The following is a 20,727-nucleotide window of genomic DNA, read 5'->3' on the forward strand; positions in this document are numbered from 1 at the left end:
CCAAGGTCTAAGGCTCCCCATTCCATCTCTGTGGTGCTCTACCCCATCTGCCCGTTATTGATTGTGCACAAGCTTTGGTTCAGCCGATGACCACTGGAATTGCACTGACTTTTGTGACGTTAGCTATTTAAATGATCTGTGTGCTATTCGCCTGTCTCGCCGCCCAGCGCAGCCCCCGACATCCATGCCCTTTCCCATCACGCCCTTTCCATATTGCTCTCTGCGGCCGCTATATTTCGAAGAAGCAGGACGTCAGAAACACAGCCATCGCCAAGGAAGCATGTACAAATCGACTTTATTCGCGTTAGCTCCTTTTGAGAAAAAGCGTGCGAGTTTCTCTGGTGAAGACAGTATACAGAAGGTTCCTCATCCTATCCCACCCATTAGAGAAACAGAATTGTCAGGATTTACCAGAACCAGATCTTTCTAAGGCTAGATTTGGTCTGCGGTCCTTGCTATCCTATGCTCCATGTTCTCTGTTCTGTGTTGCAAAAGATTTTCCAGATGTTTTTCTCAGGCACCCCCCACCATGCGTCAATTTTCGTTTACAACAGCCTTTCTCAACCTGTGGGTCCCCAGATGTTGAACTGCAAATCCCATCGTCCCTAGCTAGCAAGACCAGAGCTCAGGGATGATGGGAGTTGTAGTCCAACATCATCTGGGGACCCACTGGGGACCCACAGGTTGAGAACCGCTGGCTTGCAAGCTTTGCTAGCGCCTAACTGGGACTCCATCAGCTAGGGTTGCTACTCAGAATCTTTAAGAGAGGTCTCCCTTTCGTGGATTTTCCGGTGCTTCCGAAGATTTGAACTGACACTGAAACCCCTCCCGCACTCGGCGCATTCGTAAGGCTTCTCTCCCGTGTGCACTCTCTGGTGCGTGATAAGGTGCGAATTGTTGCGGAAGGTTTTCCCGCACTCGAGACAGGCGTACGGCTTTTCTCCCGTGTGAAGCCGCTGGTGGCCCACAAGAACCGAGCTGTAAGAGAAGCCTTTCCCGCACTCGGGACACTTGTACGGTTTTTCCCCTGTGTGTATCCTCAGGTGAGTGACGAGGTGCGAGTTCGTGTTGAATTTCTTGCCGCAGTCGTTGCACTTGTAGGGTTTTTCTCCCGTGTGGATTCTCTGGTGGATAATGAGGTCTGCGCTCCGGCAGAAGTTTTTGCCGCACTCCAGGCAAAGGTAGGGTTTCTCGGTCATGTGGATTCTCTGATGACTTAGAAGACCCGATTTGACGCTGAAGCTTTCTGGGCAGTCGGGACATTGATAAGGCTTCTCCCCCGTGTGGATTCTCTGGTGCATCACAAGGGTCGAGCGTCTGCCAAAGCTTTTCCAGCAGTCCTGGCATTTATAGGGTTTCTCGCCAGTGTGGATTCTCTGATGAGTAACGAGAGTGGAGCTCCTGCTGAAGCTATTTCCACAGTCGAAGCATTTATAGGGCCTCTCTCCTGTGTGCGCCCTCTGGTGCATAATTAGGTTCGAGCTGCGGCTGAAGGTCTTCCCGCAGTCGCAGCACTGGAACGGCGGTTCCTTTAAGTGAGTTCTCTGGTGTCTGTTGAAGTTCAGGATCTGGTTGAAGCTTCTTCCGCAGTGAGGACAGAAAAAGGGCTTCTCTCGCACGTGGCTTTTCTGGTGCGCGATGAGGTGGGTACTCTGAACAAAGCCTTTCCCACACTTAGAACAGATAAACGGACGGTCTCCCGTATGGAGTTTCCGGTGCCGGACAAGGTCCGAACGCCGGCAAAAGTTCTTCCCACAATCGGGACACGTATGTTTCTTCTTGAGAACTTGTTCTTCCGGCATCCCAGTTTCATGCCTTTCCAGAAAGGCCTTCAAGTGAGGCGAGCTCCTAGCGCTGCCCTCCTCCAAGAGACTTTCTTGGTCGGTTTTCTCTTCTTCGTGTTGGGTCAACATTTTATCAATAGCTGAAAAGAAACAGAGAGAGAGAGAAAAACAGAGATGAGGCATTATTCTGCGCTGAGGACTCCAAAAATGGTTTCGTATTGCAGAGAGTCAAACTAGAGATGTTCTGTGGGGATACCTTCCATCTCTACAATTCAATAATTCATACAATCCCCTTATTGATATTCACAAGCCCTTCTTCCCATTTTCTCAGCCTTTGGTGCATTGTTTATCGATTAAATTTTTTTAAGCTGCTCTTTGGGTCTGACCTTAAGATGGAAGAGGAAAGAAAGCAGAAGAGACTGGATGTATACATTGAAGTATACACAAAGTATCAAATGTAGTGACAGTAATAATAATACAACAAAACACCACCACCACAAACTGGCTTATAAGTATAAAACCAAATTTACTAGAATAATAGCTAGAATAGAAACAATAAACATACTAAGGTGCCATGTGCAAGACAAAGCCTGGAGATGCTGTAAACATGGAGTGGATAAATGTACAACTCTATCTTAACAAGTTACATGTGCAGTAAACCTTATACATGCTGGATAAATGAACCGTTCAACAAGTAGCGTAAGTCCAATCACAGAACGGCAACCCCGTGCCACCACAACGGCAAGGGTAGCACACTGGAGAATATGAAAAAGTTTTTCAAAGCCAGTTTGTGGTGGTGGTGTTTTTTTCGTATACATTGAAGCCATCTGGACATATAAGCAGCATACTTAGGACCACAATACATCAAGGACCTCCTCTTTCCATATGAACCTACCCAGACCCTGAGATCATCTTCTGAGGCCCTCCTTCGTGTGCCTCCTCCTCGAGAGGTCCGGAGGGTGGCAAGACGAGAACGGGGCCTTCTCTGCAGTGGCTCCCCGTCTGTGGAATGCTCTCCCCAGGGAAGTTCGCCTGGTGCCTTCATCATGTACCTTTAGGCACCAGGCAAACATGTTCCTTTTTAACCAGGCCTTTGGCTGACCTGATGGACATCTTATCCCATTTTAAAATGTGGCTCTTTTTTGGAGGGGTGTTACAGTATTGTGTTATCATTCTTATTTTGATTTTGTATATTGTGGTCTTTTCTGTGAACCTCCCGGAGACCTCCAGGTATAGGGTGGTATATAAATTCAATCAATCAATCAATCAATCAATCAATAATAAATAATAAAGAAATAAATAAAGTGATAAAATGGTTTACGTGATAAAATGATTCCTTTTCCAGTACTGTTCTGAGAGTTTGCCTCTTGTTTTGTTTTCTGCGGTTATGCTACCCCCCTTCCTTTTTCTCTCTCTTCGGGGTCCCAGTAGGACTCACTCACCGCTGCTGGAGTGAACACCATGGGTGGTACCCACCCGATTGATAACGCCAGTCCTGTCCCCGACATACCACAATTAAAGAGACATATTGACAACCTGGAACGTGTGCAGAGAAGGGTGGCCAAGATCTAGGGCTCTTAGTAACCACAAGCTTAACATAAGTCAACAGTGAGATGCAGCAGCCAAAAAAAAAAAAAGCTGATGCTATTTTAGGCTGCGACAACAGAAGTCTAGTGTCCAGATCAAGGGAAGCCATAACACTGCTCTATTCTGCCCTAGTCAGACCACACCTGGAACACTGTGTCCAGTTCTGGGTGCTACAATTTTAGGAAGGATATTAGCAAGCTGGAAGGTACGCAGAGGAGGGCGACCAAGGTGATCAAAGGTGTGGAAACCAAGCCTTATGAGAAACGGCTGAGGGAATTGGGTATGTTAAACTGGAAAAGAGGAGATATGATAGCCATCTTACAATAAGCTTGTTTTCTCCTACTCTGAAGCGTAGGACTCGAACCCATGGCTTCAAGACCCTGAGCTGCCCCACACTCCCCAGTCCCAGATAAGCAATCTATACTGGCTGGTGGTGCCCTGTGGGTGGCATTACGATTGCAGAGTTAACAGGGTGGCACTGCCAGCACACATAAGCTGAGCAGGCCTGGAGCTCTGCTCGGGGCTGTTCTCTAAATCCCGCTAACTAGGAACAGGGGGAAGACGCTATGGCCAACTTTTCCCGCACTTTCTCAAAGCCTGTGGCAGTCATATGATACCGTGATACCTCGGGTTAAGAACTTAATTCGTTCTGGAGGTCTGTTTTTAACCTGAAACTGTATTTAACCTGAAGCACCACTTTAGCTAATGGTGCCTCCTGCTGCCGCCGCACAATTTCTGTTCTCATCCTGAAGCAAAGTTCTTAACCCGAGGTACTATTTCTGGGTTAGCGGAGTCTGTAACCTGAAGCATCTGTAACATGAAGCGTCTGTAACCTGAGGTACCACTGTATATCTCAGCCCGTCCTACCTCCCAGCGCTGTCCTTAAAAGCAAAACGTGGCAATCTCAATACACGCCACCCCGATTTCCTCGAAGCGCTAGGCTGGATGAGGCTGCTTGTCCTAATCGTGAGAATCCCCCCTATTTTCGCACGCGTGGAGAGAGATCGCGGGGATCTAAATCGCCTGCCTCGTTGGCGGATCTCCCCCTCTGAGCAGATCCTAGGCTGCGGACAGGGGAAAAAAAACACCCATTCCATCCCATTCCATTCATCCGTCGTTCTGCTTTTCTCCCAACCGAACCGCTTGGGCGCAGATTGGGGGGCTTCCTCGCCCCCAGCCCTGCTCGGCCGCTGGACGGGGTCTTCCCCGGGGCGATTCGCCCCCAATCTCCCCACCCTCCGGCCTTGCAAAGAGACTCGACGGGCTGCACGGGAGGAGCTAATGGCCGCCGCGGCCCAAGGGCTGCTTGCTGTGTCTCACCTCGGTCCGGCTCGGGCTTTGCAACGCGGGATCCGGGCCCTTGCGGCAGCTCGGCGTCCCCCAGATCCCTCCCCAGCAGGGGGTCCAGCTCCCGTCGATCTTCTGGGATCGTGGGCGGTAGAAGGGAAGGGCCCCGATGGATACCGTATTTCTCTCGCCACCGCCGCTTCCTTCGGAAAGAAGCGGAGGAGAAGCCCTCTGCTGGACGCTGCCTGCCTGCGCCAGGTGTCGCTCGTGGCGTCTAAAGTTAGGGAGGGCGGCGAGAGGGAGTCTATCCCGCAGCTGGGGAGAGAGATAGAGGGGGGAGAAGGTCGAGCTGTTGCGTTAAGAGTCGTGGGATGCAGAGATTTCTCTTGCAGCATTGCGGCATAGGAAGAAGAGGTCGGTTATGATTCATTGGGCTAAAGATATTAACATACAGTTGAGTGATTGGGGGAAACTATGGAAAGAAGGTTTAAAATTTACTGCATGCAATGCCTTAAAAGAAAATGTGATGAAAATGATGTATAGATCAGTGTTTTTCAACCACTGTTCCGCGGCACACTAGTGTGCCGCGAGATGTTGCCTGGTGTGCCGTGGGAAAAATGGAAAAATTCAAAAGATTTAAAAATAAAGTATTTTATAATTTTTCATATTTCTGTTTACTTACTATTTCATAATAAAGTAATTATAATTTGTGTTTATTTGATTCCTATTCAAGAGAATTACTTTATATATAGTCAATACAGGCACAGAGTTAAATGTTTTAACATTTTCTAATGGTGGTGTGCCTTGTGATTTTTTTCATGAAATAAGTGTGTCTTTGCCCAAAAAAGGTTGAAAAACACTGGTATAGATGGTATATTACACCCATTAAATTAGCTAAAATGTATAAAGTTAGTAATAAATGTTGGAAATGTAAAGAAAAAGAAGGAACATTTAATCACATGTGGTGGGAATGTAAAAAGGTGAAAAACTTCTGAGAAATGATATATAATGAGGTGGAAAAAATGTTGAAATATACATTTATTAAGAAACCAGAAGCATTTTTACTTGGCATTGTAGGAGATGATATAAATAGAAAGGATTCTAAGCTGTTCTTATACGCAGTAATGGCAGCAAGAATATTATTGGCCCAAAAATGGAAGCAAGAAGAATTACCGACGGAAGAAGAATGGAGGATGAAATTGATGAACTATGCAGAATTAGATAAACTAACAGGAAGAATTCGAAACCTGTGGGACCAGAGATTCACGGAAGATTCTGGTGTAAATTTACAGACTATTTGAAAAGTAATTGTTATGATCAGATTACGTTTGTAGGTTTGCAGGAAGTTTTGTGAGGAGAATTATTGCAAAAATGGATAAAGGGGGGGATTGTTAGTTAAGATAATTAAAGGCAATATGAATTTAATAAATGCAGAAGAAATGATAAGAATGGTGGATCATCAGAGGTGCTGATGGAAGTCCAAAAAGATTGTATACGATGTGAAGTTTTATTGTATGTATTATAATTAATATGTTAAAATTAATTTAAAAATATTTTTTTTAAAAAAAGGAAGAAGATGGGGGGAGCCTTTGCGTGATCTCCAGCACAAAAGCATCCTATGGAGACTGCTTCGCAACCCAAGTACTAAGGGATAGGACTTTTTGCTTGCTTGCTTGTTCCCTTCTTAAAAGTTATACACACCCCTTTATTTTTTTTTGTAAAGACCCCTCAAAACGGTTTTACTAAAAGATTAAATTGAAGAAAATTTGCAGCAGTGCTTTTTAATTTTTTAATTTTTTTTTATAAATAAGGGCCAGGGCCTTCTCAGTGATGGCTCCGACCTGGTGGAATGTTCTGTCCCATGAGACCAGGGCCCTGCAGGATTTAACTTCCTTCCGCAGGGCCTATAAGACAGAGCTATTCCTCCTGGCTTTCAACTTGAACTTAGCCTGATCTTTTATTCCCCTTCCTTTCCTCCCCCTCCCCTTTTTATTAAGATTACCTGCTCTGGGATCCCACAGCTAATTCTCCCCTGGTCTCCTCGCTGGCCCAAATAGGACTAATTTAGCCAGCTAGCCCTGGTGATCATCTAATGTTTATTGGATAGATTTCCCCCCAAAATTGATTTTTGAATTCTGAATTTATTGTTATTCATGTTTTATATTGTATTTTATGCTGTTTTTGTTGCATCAATTATGTGTTTTAAATTTGTTGTTAGCCGCCCTGAGCCCGGTTTTTGAACTGGGAAGGGCAGGGTATAAATAAAAAAATATTATTATTATTATTATTAAATTTATACGCTGCTTGATTGTACAAAAACCGGTTTACAGAAGAGACAAAGTTATCCATTTAAAAAAAAGATGACAGTGATTTAAGGCCAATGCACACAGAAAGTCGTCAGCTGCCTCCACAGTAGTTCAAGTCACACATCTGCAAGAGTAGAATACAGTACGGTGTTTTGAGGTTCTTTCGGGATTTAAAACAACATCTATCAAGGTTCATGACCTGTGCATGCATGCGTGCATGAAAGTGTAGATGTACATACAGTGGTACCTCGGGTTAAGTACTTAATTCGTTCTGGAGGTCCGTACTTAACCTGAAACTGTTCTTAACCTGAAGCACCACTTTAGCTAATGGGGTCTCCTGCTGGCAGAGCACCGCCGGAGCCTGATTTCTGTTCTTATCCTGAAGCAAAGTTCTTAACCTGAAGCACTATTTCTGGCTTAGTGGAGTGTGTAACCTGAAGCGTATGTAACCCGAGGTACCACTGTACTTCGTTCTCAAGAAGCAGACGCAGAAGGTTGAACCACTAAAATGGAGGAATATGACCTCAGCTTTCTAAGTATCGGGGGGGGGGAGGCTTGTTTAAACAAGGGTGTTTTCAGCAGGCGCCGAAAAGCGCACAGCAAAGGCGCCTACTTGAGATCAAGAGGCAGGGAGTTCCAAAGACGGTCGAGGTCTTGCAGAGGCCAAAGGGCATGACGTGGCACCGGTAGCAGGGCCGATTCCGCCTATGGAAGCGGGGGGGGGGGCGCACGTGGAGTAAGGGGGTGGGTTGGTACCCCGTCTATGGAGTTTGGGTTGGGTAGCCAGCTGTTTCAAGCTGTTCAGCAGTGGAAATGGGGGTGTGCCAACCCTGGAAATGGTGTTGTTTTTTTAAGAAAGAAAATAATAATGAGGGAAAACTGTGCAGTGGCTGAGAAATAGTATCTCAGGTTAAGAACTTTGCTTCAGGGTGAGAACAGAAACCGTGCTCCAGCGACGTGGTGGCAGCAGGAGGCCCCATTAGCTAAGAAGACTTTCAGGTTAAGAACGGACCTCCAGAACAAATTAAGTACATAACCAGAGGTACCACTGTAGTTTCCACAAGCCTATCGCGAGGATAGGGACAGACAATCTGTTCCTTCCTTCCTTGGAGGTCCCTCCCAACCCTACGATCCTATGACTCTCACGAAATAGCACAGTTAATTTTTTTGTTTTTACAGGCAGCTCATATGATGCGGGTGGCGCTGTGGGTCGAACCACAGAGCCTAGGACTTGCCGATCAGAAGGTCGGCAGTTGGAATCCCTGCGACGGGGTGAGCTCCCGTTGCTCGGTCCCTGCTCCTGCCAACCTAGCAGTTCGAAAGCACGTCAAAGTGCAAGTAGATCAATAGGTACCGCTCCAGCGGGAAGATAAACGGCGTTTCCATGCGCTGCTCTGGTTCGCCAGAAGCGCCTTAGTCATGCTGGCCACATGACCCAGAAGCTGTACGCCGGCTCCCTCGGCCTGTAAAGCGAGATGAGTGCCGCAACCCCAGAGTCGTCCGCAACTGGACCTAATGGTCAGGGGTCCCTTTACCTTTACCATATGCTTATTCAGTCCCATGGAAGTGTGTATTCAGCAGCTTTGTGAGGGATAAACTACAGCTCCCATGATTCTTGGGGAGGAGAGATGTGCTTTAAATGTGTATTAAGTGTAATAATAATTATATAATAACAACAATTTATTATTTATACTCCGCCCATCTGGCTGCGTTTCCCGGGTCACTCTGGGCAGCTCCCAAGAAAATAATAATAATAATACAATAAGCGATAAAACAGCAAACATTAAAAACTTCCCTAAAATTGGTGTTTACACTAAGGGTGGAGAACCTGCTGGATGCTGTCTCCCATCACGTTGTTCGTTGAGAGTTGTAGTCATAAAAACGGCCCACCAATTTCTGCATTGCAGCGGGTTGGACTGGATGATGATAATAAATTTTATTTCTACCCCGCCCTCCCCGGCCAGAGCTGGGCTCAGAGCGGCTAACACCAATAAAATCACAGTAAAAACATAATGGGGGAGGAACCAATTTAAAATACAGGCTCAAAATGCAATTTAAAATGCAGCCTCATTTTAAAAGTAGCCGATAAATCAAGACCATAAGGGGAGGGAAACATAAGGGTCAGACTGAGTCCGAACCAAAGGCCAGGCAGAACAATAATAAAAAATTTTGACTCTTGGGGGTCCCTTTCAACTCTACCATTTCCCGGATCGCACCCATCCACCGCTTCCAATACACATTGGCCAGCAGAGGGCTCTATATGAGATTGGATTGACTTGCTGGGAAATAAGAGGAGAGAGAGAGCAAAGCGAAGATCTTTTTGAGCTTCCGGATCAAGGAATTTTCTCATCTTCTTCCTTGCAAGTTTCCGGTTTCCCAGGCACTGGAGAGGCGGAGGTCCCTTGCGGGACTAGCCAAGGTGAGGCTTCTTTCCCAGGAGACAAAATGCGCTGCTGCTTCCGCTGTTTGTCTTTGGGACTGGAGTTGGAATAATAAGGTAAGGGGCAAATGGCCATCTCCCACGGCTGTCACACCCTACCTGCAGTTCTCAGCCTGCAGAGAATATAGATACAGTGGTACCTCGGGTTACATACGCTTCAGGTTACAGACTCTGCTAACCCAGAAATAGTGCTTCAGGTTAAGAACTTTGCTTCAGGATGAGAACAGAAATCGTGCTCTGGCGGCGCAGCAGGAGGCCCCGTTAGCTAAAGTGGTGCTTCAGGTTAAGAACAGTTTCAGGTTAAGAACGGACCTCCGGAACAAATTAAGTACTTAACCCGAGGTAGCACTGTAGATTAGATAGATAGATAGATATAGATAGATGATAGATGATAGATACATAGATAGATGATAGATTAGATAGATAGATATAGATAGATAGATGATGATGATAGATAGATAGATAGATAGATAGATAGATAGATAGATAGATAGATGATAGATAGATGATAGATAGATAGATAGATGATAGATAGATAGATATAGATAGATGATAGATGATAGATACATAGATAGATGATAGATAGATGATAGATAGATAGATAGATAGATAGATAGATAGATAGATGATAGATAGATGATAGATAGATAGATAGATGATAGATAGATAGATATAGATAGATGATAGATGATAGATACATAGATAGATGATAGATAGATGATAGATAGATAGATAGATGATAGATAGATAGATAGATAGATAGATAGATAGATAGATAGATAGATAGATAGATGATAGATATAGATAGATAGATGATAGATAGATAGATAGATAGATAGATAGATAGATAGATGATAGATGATAGATGATAGATGATAGATAGATAGATATAGATAGATGATAGATGATAGATAGATGATAGATAGATAGATAGATAGATAGATGATAGATAGATAGATATAGATAGTAGATAGAGAGATAGATAGATAGATGATAGATGATAGATAGATAGATAGATAGATAGATAGATATAGATAGATGATAGATGATATATATAGATAGATAGATAGATAGATAGATAGATAGATAGATAGATAGATAGATAGATAGATAGATAGATGGATGATAGATAGATAGGAACTGCATTTTCCCAAAGGACTGCAGGTGTTTCAGAGCAGCAAGGAAGTAAAACCAGGAAGTAAAGAACTGGGCGCTTGCAAAGATTTGGAGCAGAGTCTTTTCCACGAAGCTGTGGCAAGGTTAGGCAGCTTGTAGTCTTTCAGATATATATTAAAATTAATTTTGTTTAAAATGCATGCCCTGCTTTTTGTGGAACTCCCTCCACAAAGCAACTTGTAAACTTCCAGAAATAAAAGCAGCAATTAAAAGACAGTTAAAAAGAATATTGCACGTAATGCAAAAGGCAGAAAAATCCTTAAATGCGCCACCAAGACCTTCAGCAATATCCAAGTGGTCCGTAGGGGAGAAAGTCTGGGAAACACTATAATAGATAATTATTGGTTCAAGGGAAAAAATAAATAAAGGATAATTATTGGTTGCCAAGATCCATGTTTGGGGTAAGTACTCTTTGGTGAGAGAACCCCAGTAGAGATTTAAAATCACAAAAAAATGCAGCAAAGTATGGAAATATATGCTGTTAGACCTTCCAAAGTCCCCCTCTTCCCCTAACATAGAAAAAAACCACGTGATTGGTAAGTTAAAAATGGTTTACTTACAAACTTTCCCAAGGCCAGATTCACGTGCTTTTCCATACAGCATTCCCAAAAAAGTTGCACAGGCAGTAAAACTTCCTTGGATTTGAAAGTTAGTGGTTAAAGTTCCTACATTATTGGTATAGGAACTCAAGGTTGGCCAGTGAGAGCCATGCACTCTGAGCTGGAGCAACCAGCATAGGATGAGCTTCCCAGGTAGACTGAAGTACAATAAGGCTTGATTACTTTCCTCCCAAAGTGAGGGGGAGCGACCTACGCGGAGCCTGGCAGAACAGATTACTCTATGGTCTTAACCCCTTCATGTGTTAAGTAGACTTAAACATGTTGGTTATAGGAGACTGGTTACCCCACAATAAGACCATCCATGAGCATGGTACTTTACAAATTCTAGAGGACAATTTGAAATTCCGCACAAGGAAGAAGGGAAGGGAAATAAAAGCAGGGGGTAAACTGGAAGAATATACATTTTCATTAGCATGTATCCATAGGCTTAAGCTGCAATCCTATATAGACTTATCTAGGAGCCAGACCCATTGAGCTCAGTGGGGCTTATTTCTGATTAAACGTGTATTAGCTACAGCCCCAAACCTAGTGGCCTCCAAATATTTTGGACAATTCATAATAATAATAATAATAATAATAATAATAATAATAATAGTGGTTGTTTTTTATACCATGCCCATCAGGCTGGGTTTCCCCAGCCACTTATGGGAAACTCAGATCAGTCATGATCATTGGTTGTGGTGGTTGGGCCTGATGTGAGTTATAGTCCAAAACGTATGGAGGGCACCAGGTTGGGGAAGCCTGTAGGATATGGGTATTAAGGGCATGTGAAAGGAAGGACATGCAGGCCTATGCATTAGCATCCTGTCTCCGACCTTGTGAGGATTTGCCAACCTTTGCCATGTTGGGGCATGACCTCTGCATGGAAATTCCTGGTGCAATTTAGAAATCTGGGTGGTTGAGGTTCTAAATCGCGCAGGGAGCTTCCAGTCTTAGAGAAGGCGCTCTGCATCAGAAGTTATGCCCTGATACCTGTGGGTGGGAGGGGCCGCAGGACTTTGGGGGTGGAGCTAAATGCACAATACCCACCGTCCTCTTCACCACATGTGCTCCCTTAATGGAGGTAACACACAAGAGGGATTTCCTCTCCCATCTAAATGACTGAGAAATGGGTTTCCTCCATTATCTTTCCAGGGAATGGTTTGTTTATTGCAGGCTTCCTCAACCTTCGGCCCTCCAGAAGTTTTTGGCCTACAACTCCCATGATCCCTAGCTAGCAGGACCAGTGGTCAGGGATGATGGGAATTGTAGTCTCAAAAAACATATAGAGGGCCGGGGTTGAGGAAGCCTGGTTTATTTACTACAATTAATCCAGAATGCGGCAGTTAGACTGGTGACTGGGAGCGGCCGCCAAGACCATATAACACCGGTCCTGAAAGACCTACGCTGGCTCCCAGTATGTTTCCGAGCACAATTCAAAGTGTTGGTACTGACCTTTAAAGCCCTAAATGGCCTTGTCCAGTATACCTGAAGGAGTGTCTCCACCTCCATCGTTCTGCCCGGACACTGAGGTCCAGTGCCGAGGGCCTTCTGGCGGTTCCCTCGCTGCGAGAAGCCAAGGGAACCAGGCAGAGGGCCTTCTTGGTAGTGGCGCCCGCCCTGTGGAACGCCCTTCCATCAGATGTCAAAGAGAAAAATAACTACCAAACTTTTAGAAGACATCTGAAGGCAGCCCTGTTTAGGGAAGCTTTTAATGTTTAATGGGTTATTTTATTTTTGTGTTTTGTTGGAAGCCACCCTGAGTGGCTGGGGGACCCAGCCAGATGGGCGGGGTATAAATAATAAATTATTATTATTATTATTATTATTATTATTATTATTAAACTCTTTATGTCTTGGCAGAATGAAGTGGAGAACGTGATGTAACTTTTATTTATTTCCTTTTGGCATCTGGTACGTCATCCATATCCTGCGCGGAAGAATAAAAGCGAAGGGCTTGAATGAGTGTAACTCCAGCTAAGTAAACAGACAGATCTGACTAGGGAATATTGCCGGTCAGAACACAATTTAATCATCCGTCATACAGCAAAGTCAGCTTCAAAATATTTTGACTTTGAATACATCGTTCAGCCTGAAGCTTCAATTTTACCCCTTATCGAGAAACCTGCAAAGAAGTGACTCTTTATCATTTTTTGGGACTCAGGAGACACGACTGGAGAATAAACTCGCCTGCAGCATCACATGGGAGAGAAATTATTTCAATGCCCCAATTTTGGGGAAAGCTTCCTGGGCCGCTCAGATCCTTTTGAACATCAAGCCCACGCCACAGGCGAACTGTACAAATGCCTGGAGTGTGGGAAATGTTTCACTCACAGCAAGAACTTCAGCACTCATCAGAGAATCCACACTGGAGAAAAGCCGTACAAGTGCCCCGAATGTGGGAAAAGGTACGGGGCCAGCTCAACTCTGAGCCGGCACAGAAAAATCCACATGGAAGAAAAGCCCTTCAAATGCCCCGAGTGCGAGAAGAGTTTCAGTTACAAAGCAGACCTCATTAAACACCACCGGGTTCACACCGGGGAGAAACCTTACGTCTGCGGCGAGTGCGGGAAAAGCTTCAGTCAGAGTTCAAACTTTGTGACTCATCAGAGAAGCCACACGGGAGAGAAACCTTACGAATGCCCTGACTGTGGGAAACGTTTCACTGTGAGTTCGAGCCTTATTGAACATCAGAGAGTCCACACGTCCGAGAAGCCCTTTTTGTGCGCGGAATGTGGGAAAAGCTTCAACCGGAGCTCCCATCTCAACGTGCACCAGAGAATTCACACAGGAGAGAGGCCCTTCCAGTGTCCCGATTGTGGGAAAGGCTTTACTATCCTTTCCACCCTTAGTAAACACCAGAGAATCCACACGGGAGAAAAACCGTATCAATGTCCCGACTGTGAGCGGAGCTTTAGGGTGAGCTCCATTCTTACGCAGCATATTAGAACCCACACGGGAGAGAAACCGTATGTCTGTCCCGACTGCGGGAGAAGCTTCAGCCAAAAATCGCCCCTCATCGCTCATCAGAAACTTCACGCTCGTAAGAAAACGCCGTAGGCGACTGCTCTGCGACAAAAGGGGCCGTCTGCACTGTACGTTTAAAGCGGTATCATACCACTTTGAAGACAGCCATGGCTTCCCGCAAAGAATCCTGAGAAACTGTAGTTTGTTAAGGGTGCTGTGAGTTGCTAAGGGGTGTCCATTCCCCTCATAAACCTACAATTCCCATAATTCCATGGGAAGAGGGATTGACTGTTAAACCCTTCTGAGAATTATAGAAGATGGGACCACATTGCTCTGACTGGCAAATCATTGAGTCGTAATTATCATAGCTTGGCATAAGAAAATGTGCCGTGATAGGTGATAACTTTCACTCCTGGATAGGTTTTCTTTCTTTCTTTCTATTAAAAATATCCTTCCACTTTTACTTTTTTAAAAAATACAACCTTCTCTTTCCTCCCGATTGAGGAATTGATTATTAAACCACTGTGACAACTGCAGTTCTGTGAGGGAAATAAGGGTGCTCCTTGTTGCTAGGAAACCCTCAACAGACTACAGCTCCCAGAATTCTTTGGGGGAAGCCATGACAGTGTAAAATGGTATCATGGTACTTAAAACACATGGTGTGAATAGAATGCCAACTCCCTTTTAAAAAAAAAACCTTTTAAAAAAATGAGCTTTATTTATTTATTAAATTTTGTGCCCTGCCCTTCCTCCTTAAGGATCCCAGCATGTCAAATGTCGGATGTTAAACCAGTACAATTTAAAATAAAAATATTTTTTAAACTGCCCAGAAACATTTAGGGCATCCAACACCATAGTACTTCAAACAGGTTTTTTTAATGATGAAAATACAAGTCTTTAAAATATTTTATTTACATTTTCTCAAAAGTACTCCCCCCCAAAAAAAAACCCAGAGTCCTTTTTGCTGGGGATAAACCAAACTGAAATTTCCAGGTGCCAGGAAAGGTTATTCACGTACATGACAACTGTAGCCCGTGTTTTGTTAGCGCCAAAATGGAAAGTGAGCGAGGGCAACATAAGTTGACAGAGTATGTACAACTTGCAGATTTAACATATAGAATAAGAGAGCAAGAAGAGCATACGTTTAAAGAAGATTGGAAAGCATTTATTGAATATATGGAAAATAATTGTGTACAGCTGAAAACGCTGGCAGCATTAAGATAAATTCAACAGAGTAAATAATTTTTGATGGATGTAAAAGTGGAAAATTGATTTGAAATGGTTATAGTAATAGTAATTGTAATGGTTCTAGGGGTTGCTCGTGCGTAAGTCGTCGCCACACCTGGCTGGGTTACCTGGGTGAACCCTTTCTGTCCGGACAGCCACCCATCCGTGGCTGTCTCAGTCGCTGGCAGAATCCGTCAGTGGGTGTTTCTTGAACTTCTTCCAGCAAAGAAGTTCTTTGACGCCTAGTCTCCTCCTACTCTCCCTGCGCGGAAGTCTTCTGCGCAGGGAGGGTGTGGGCAGCGGAGGACCCGTGCTCTCCCCGCTGGTCTCCGGGGAAGAGTCCTGGAGCCCCCTCTCCGATTCCCCCATCTGCCCCCCTTCTCCACTGGTGCTACGCTGATTTCCTTCCCCAGCAGATGGGCTGCCTCTCTCCCTACTGGGACACTCTCCGGCATCCCTCTGGAGCCTTCCCTCCGCCTCTGGCTCCGATGGCAGTTCCCTGACAGTAATATACGCAGGGGTGTGTGATATGTAAAACGAACCATGGAAAGAGAAGAAGGGAAGTCGCTGGATATTTCAAAGTTAGTAAAATGCTTATTTGAAATTGTAAAACAAAAATTGTAATAAAAATTATTATTAAAAAAATACATCTGAATTGTTCACAGTGTCAAATGTATATTTGTCGGAAGCTCATAAGCTACAGCAAAAATTGCAAAACGGCCCTCTGGAAAGTGCATCTGCCACAGCAAAACAACAAAATAAGATAAATTCTTACCCGTAAAATCTATGGTAGCATAAGCTCTCATGGACTAGTTAGTTCATAGAAAATAAATACTGTATTAGTATTACTACTAATTAATTTGTTAGCTGCTTGACATAAGGCAGTCTAAGTGGTTCACAATTAAGTTTTAAAAACTTATACAGAAAACATTATATTCCGCCACGGGGCGAGAGGCAGGATTCTGCAACCCAGAGCAATACTCATATGCCACCTCTGCTCGGTTGACTCAAAATCCATCAAATTCCTGGGCGAAGAAAAAGTCTTAAACCGGCCCTGTAACAAAACGTTGGCACCTCACACTGAGCACAAATTCATCAACTTATTTTAAAGCATTTATATACTGCTTTGAGGCAATCAACTGAAGATCACATAACTTTATGTTATAATTTCGCCGTTACAGCAAGACTTATTGTGCCGAAAAGACGATGCTGCCTTATGCCAGGTTTTGCCAACCTGGTGCCCTCTGTACTGGTTGGAGTTGCTGGGAGTTTGAGTCCAATCACTGCCAACATCTCTCCAAGGCTCCAAGCAGTCTTTCTCCAGAGTTTGCCACTTCTATAGCTGAAGCATTTCTATGCTGAAGGAGATAGTGACAGCATCTGTGCTGTTCTGCGAGGTTTTCTTTTTTCCTCAGCTTCCAGCTGGTGATGTTCCTTCCGCTGAGCGGATGCCTTCATAGCTCCTGGAACGAGAAGAGAAAATTAAGTGGCTTTTTCCTGGAAAGAAGCACTAGGCTGTTATCCTGACATCACTGAGGTCCAGCTCCGAGGGCCTTCTGGCGGTTCCCTCGTTACGAGAAGCCAAGTTACAGGGAACCAGGCAGAGGGCCTTCTCGGTAGTGGCACCTGCCCTGTGGAACACCCTGCCACCAGATGTCAAAGAGAAAAATAACTACCAGACTTTTAGAAGACATCTGAAGGCAGCCCTGTTTAGGGAAGCTTTTAATGTTCAATAGGTTATTTTATTTTAGTGTTTTATTGGAAGCCGCCCAGAGTGGCTGGGGAAACCCAGCCAGATGGGCGGGGTATAAATAATAAATTATTATTATTATGGCAGGCCCTATCCACATGGATAGGATTTTGGCCACGTGTATCTGATAAAACGCTCTCTGGCCAGGCAACTTTTGCACTCTGCTGACCTCTGGATGCCAAGGATGCTGCTGCTGCTCCTGTTGTTGCTGTTAAGTTTTTTCTGCCGTGAGATAACTTTCTACAATGGTCAAAGAACCATTGCGTGTTGCAGAGTGTTATGGGATTAGGGGGGGCTACTCGTGCGTAAGCGTTTAAGCCCTCCAGGCTCTGCAAATCAGTTCCTAAACTCTCCCAGTCCGCGGAGCCATGGGTGCATGGCAACCTCAATCGCTGGCAGAATCCGTCAGTGGGCGCTTCCGGAATTTACGCCAACATAAGAGTCCCTTAACGGAAACTCTCCGTCTGGATTCTCTGCGTGACAGTTTCCTGCGCAGAGTAGGCGTCCCCAGTGGAGGTCCTGAGCGCTCCCCGCTGTTCTCACTGGAAGCATCTTGGAGCCATTCCTCCGCCTGAGTTTCTGCAGGAACTCTCCCTCTCCCCCTGCTGGTTCCTTCCTCAGCATCTGAGGGTCTCCTAGCCTCCTTGAGCCCTTCCACCACCTGACTCTCCGATGGCAGTTCCCTGACACAGAGGATTCTGGGAAACGTTCTGCAGCATAAAGTCTGTTCATGGAGAGGGAGTTTCCTAAACTGGCCTATTGCCGAGTGTGAGCTGAGAGTGCAGAAGAGAAAACTCTTCTGTACAGTGGTACCTTGGTTCTCAAATGCCTTGGTACTTAAACAACTTGGAACCCAAACCCGGAAGTAAGTGTTCCAGTTTGCAAACTTTTCCTGGAAACTGAACATGCTCCATTTTGAGTACCACAGCGCACGGAAACGCCGTTTACCTTCCTGCCGGAGCAGTACCTATTTATCGACTTGCACTTTGGCGTGCTTTCGAACTGCTAGGTTGGCAGGAGCAGGGACTGAGCGACAGGAGCTCACCCTGTTGCGGGTATTCCAACTGCCGACCTTCTGATCGGCAAGTCCTAGGCTCTGTGGTTTAACCCACAGCTCCATAGGTTATTGTATTTTAATATTCTGTTGGCAGCCACCCAGAGTGGCTGGGGAAACCCAGATGGGCGGGGTATAAATAATAATAATAATAATAATAATAAATTATTATTATTATTATTATTTATTATTATTGGTAGTAGTAGTAGTATATCCAGAAGCCAGTGTCTCCTTTCCTCACAATGGCTGCCAGCTGCTTCGGGGAAAACCACAAATTGCGTGTGAAGGCAACACCACCCCCTCCCCGCTCTGGTATTCACAAGCAAACCTTGATTTCGGCAGTGGCTCCAACTCCCTTTTCTGATTCACTTCTCAAAACAAAGCCAATCAGAAATGTACATGGATGAAAGAGGCATGACCCCCAAGTTTGTGATGAATGAATTTACGGCTCAAACTGCATGAGCTTCAGCTGGTCTAAGCACAGAAATCTTCGAAATAATCTCTGCAAGTTGTAATCTAGAATTTAGCCACCCTGTGCTGTAAAGATTAGTGTTTGCCACCCAATTTTGCCCCTGCCTACTGAAACCAATTAAAATTGGTATAATGTCCTTTTAGGAAAAGACCATGACTGTGGCGTTCAGACTCTGTGGGGAGAGTCGCTCATCCTGAGGAGAAATCTGGGCCTGTTCATTGGCACACTACATTTTTATCCTGCCTTTCCTTCAAGGAGCTCAAGGCAGCGTCCGTGGTTCTTTTTTAGAGGACCGTCTCTCCTGGTATGCCCCGCAGAGGACCATAAGGTCCATGAATAACCATAGTTTAGAGGTCCCGGGCCCTAAGGAAGTCAGACTATCCTCCACCAGGTCCAGGGCCTTTTCAGTGATGGCCCCGACCTGGTGGAAAGCTCTGTCCCATGAGACTAGGGCGGTTCAGGATTTAACCTCCTTCCGTCGGGCCTGTAAGACAGAGCTATTCCACCTAGCCTTTAATTTGAATTCAGCCTGATCTTTTATTTCCCTTCTCTTCCCTACCCCTCCCCTTTTATGAAGATTACCCGCTCTGAGACCCCACAGCTAATTCTCCCGCTGGCCCAAGCAGGAATTCAGCCAGCTATCCCTGGGGATTATCTAATGCTTGTTTGCCCTAAATTGATTTCTGAATTTTGAATTTTATTGTTATTCATGTTTTTATACTGCATTTTATGCTGCTTTTATAATTAAGTGTTTTAAATTTGTTGTTAGCCGCCCTGAGCCCAGATTTTGAACCGGAAAGGGCGGGGTATAAATAAAAAATTATTATTATGATTTGCCTCCTCCCGTTTTAACCACACAAAAGCCCTGTGAAGTAGGTTAGGCTGAGAGATGGCAGCTGGCCCAAGGTCACCCAAAAACTTCATGGCTGAGCAGGGATTCGAACCCAATTCTCCTAACACTTTAGGAGGCATGGCTCTTCCCATCGCACAGGCAAAAAAAAAATCATGGGAACTGTAGTTTACCATCACAGAGCTATAATTCCCTGCACCCTGAATGTAATGGGAAAAGGGGGCTGCTCGTGCGTAAGCGTTTAAGCCCTCCAAGTTTTGCCATCAGTTCCTAAACTCTCCCAGTCCGCGGAGCCATGGGTGCATGGCTACCTCAATTGCTGGCAGAATCCGTCAGTGGGCGCTTCCGGAATTTACGCCAACCTAAGAGCTCCTTGACGGAAACTCTCCTTCTGGATTCTCTGCGTGACAGTTTCCTGCGCGGAGTAGGCGTCCCCAGCGGAGGTCCTGAGCCCTCCCCGCTGTTCTCACAGGAAACATCTTGGAGCCATTCCTCCGATTGAGTTTCTGCAGGAACTCTCCCTCTCCCCCTACTGGTTCCTTCCTCAGCATCCGAAGGTCTCCTAGCCTCCTTGAGCCCTTCCACCACCTGACTCTCCGATGGCAGTTCCCTGACACTGAACTAAGTAGACCTCCCATGATTATTGGAGGAAGCAGTGAGATTTAAATGCATGGTTCAGACATTCGACACTAACCAGTACCCACCCGCCACAAACACAAAGAGACACACTCAACTTCCTGCTTGCAGGAACCCTGGAGTCACAGCTCAGCAACCTTAGTAGCTGACGTTTCACCACTGAAATTGAGTGCTTGCAATTTGTTATATGGCAAAGGCCCAGTGATCTGCAACCACATTGGAATGCGGTGTGAACTTACTTGCTCTGTGACCTACTGAGAATCAGGCCAGATTTCTGTCCTCATATTTCTGCTCCCTTATCCTAACCGTGTCCTGGGCGCTTCTTAGTGATGGCTTCGTTGGAGTGGCCAGAGGCTAGAGAGCTTTTTGCTGACGGACTGCCCAGCTGCTAATAGTAACTTCAAGGTGAGATTACTGCAATGCGTTATACGTAGGGCTGCCTCTGAAGACAGTCCGGGAACTTCGGCAGAAGTGCAGAATTCAGCGGCCAGGTTGCTCACCGGAGCAAGATGGTTTGAGCATATTACACCGATACTTGTCCGACTGCACTGGCTACCACTAAGTTTCCAAGCCCGATTCAAAGTGCTGGTTT

General features: G+C 45.2%; 3 protein-coding genes and 1 long non-coding RNA gene across 7 annotated transcripts in view; 1 reads left to right on the forward strand and 3 right to left on the reverse strand.

Moving 5' to 3' along the window:
* Positions 1-278: 278 nt before the first annotated feature.
* Positions 279-9,184, reverse strand: LOC309359294 (uncharacterized protein; the record flags this gene model as incomplete). The annotated part of the gene is made up of 3 exons (XM_081892815.1): positions 279-1,924; positions 4,692-4,932; positions 9,164-9,184. 3 exons carry the CDS (start codon positions 9,182-9,184, stop codon positions 747-749), a joined length of 1,440 nt encoding a protein of 479 aa, XP_081748941.1. The 3' UTR covers positions 279-746.
* LOC309365403 overlaps positions 279-20,727 on the reverse strand; it is a 71,450-nt gene continuing 51,001 nt past the window's right edge. The window contains exon 2 of the long non-coding RNA XR_014166111.1: positions 279-565. This is a non-coding gene — a long non-coding RNA (uncharacterized lncRNA). The remainder of the gene's footprint in view (positions 566-20,727) is intronic.
* LOC309365087 (uncharacterized protein) lies at positions 9,289-16,033 on the forward strand. Of its 3 annotated transcripts, XR_014165918.1 has the most exons (3): positions 9,314-9,461; positions 13,043-15,433; positions 15,880-16,033. XR_014165918.1 is itself a non-coding variant. In XM_081903231.1 (2 exons), exon 2 carries the CDS (start codon positions 13,382-13,384, stop codon positions 14,237-14,239), a length of 858 nt encoding a protein of 285 aa, XP_081759357.1. In that variant the 5' UTR covers positions 9,289-9,383; positions 13,043-13,381; the 3' UTR covers positions 14,240-15,697. The 3 variants fall into 3 exon arrangements, 2 of the variants coding, with proteins under 2 accessions (XP_081759357.1, XP_081759356.1); XM_081903231.1 differs by lacking the exon at positions 15,880-16,033 and having other exon boundaries at positions 9,289-9,383; positions 13,043-15,697; XM_081903230.1 differs by lacking the exon at positions 15,880-16,033 and having other exon boundaries at positions 13,043-15,697.
* Positions 15,946-20,727, reverse strand: part of LOC309364910 (antigen-presenting glycoprotein CD1d-like) — a 28,470-nt gene continuing 23,688 nt past the window's right edge. For both annotated transcript variants that reach the window (XM_081902917.1, XM_081902916.1), the window contains one exon: positions 15,946-16,836. In XM_081902917.1, the coding sequence (XP_081759043.1) occupies positions 16,727-16,836 (110 nt within the window). In that variant the 3' untranslated portion in view covers positions 15,946-16,726. The remainder of the gene's footprint in view (positions 16,837-20,727) is intronic.

This window comes from Podarcis melisellensis (genome assembly GCF_964234715.1).
Source record: "Podarcis melisellensis genome assembly, chromosome: 2".
In the NCBI taxonomy this organism is placed as follows: Eukaryota; Metazoa; Chordata; class Lepidosauria; order Squamata; family Lacertidae; genus Podarcis; species Podarcis melisellensis.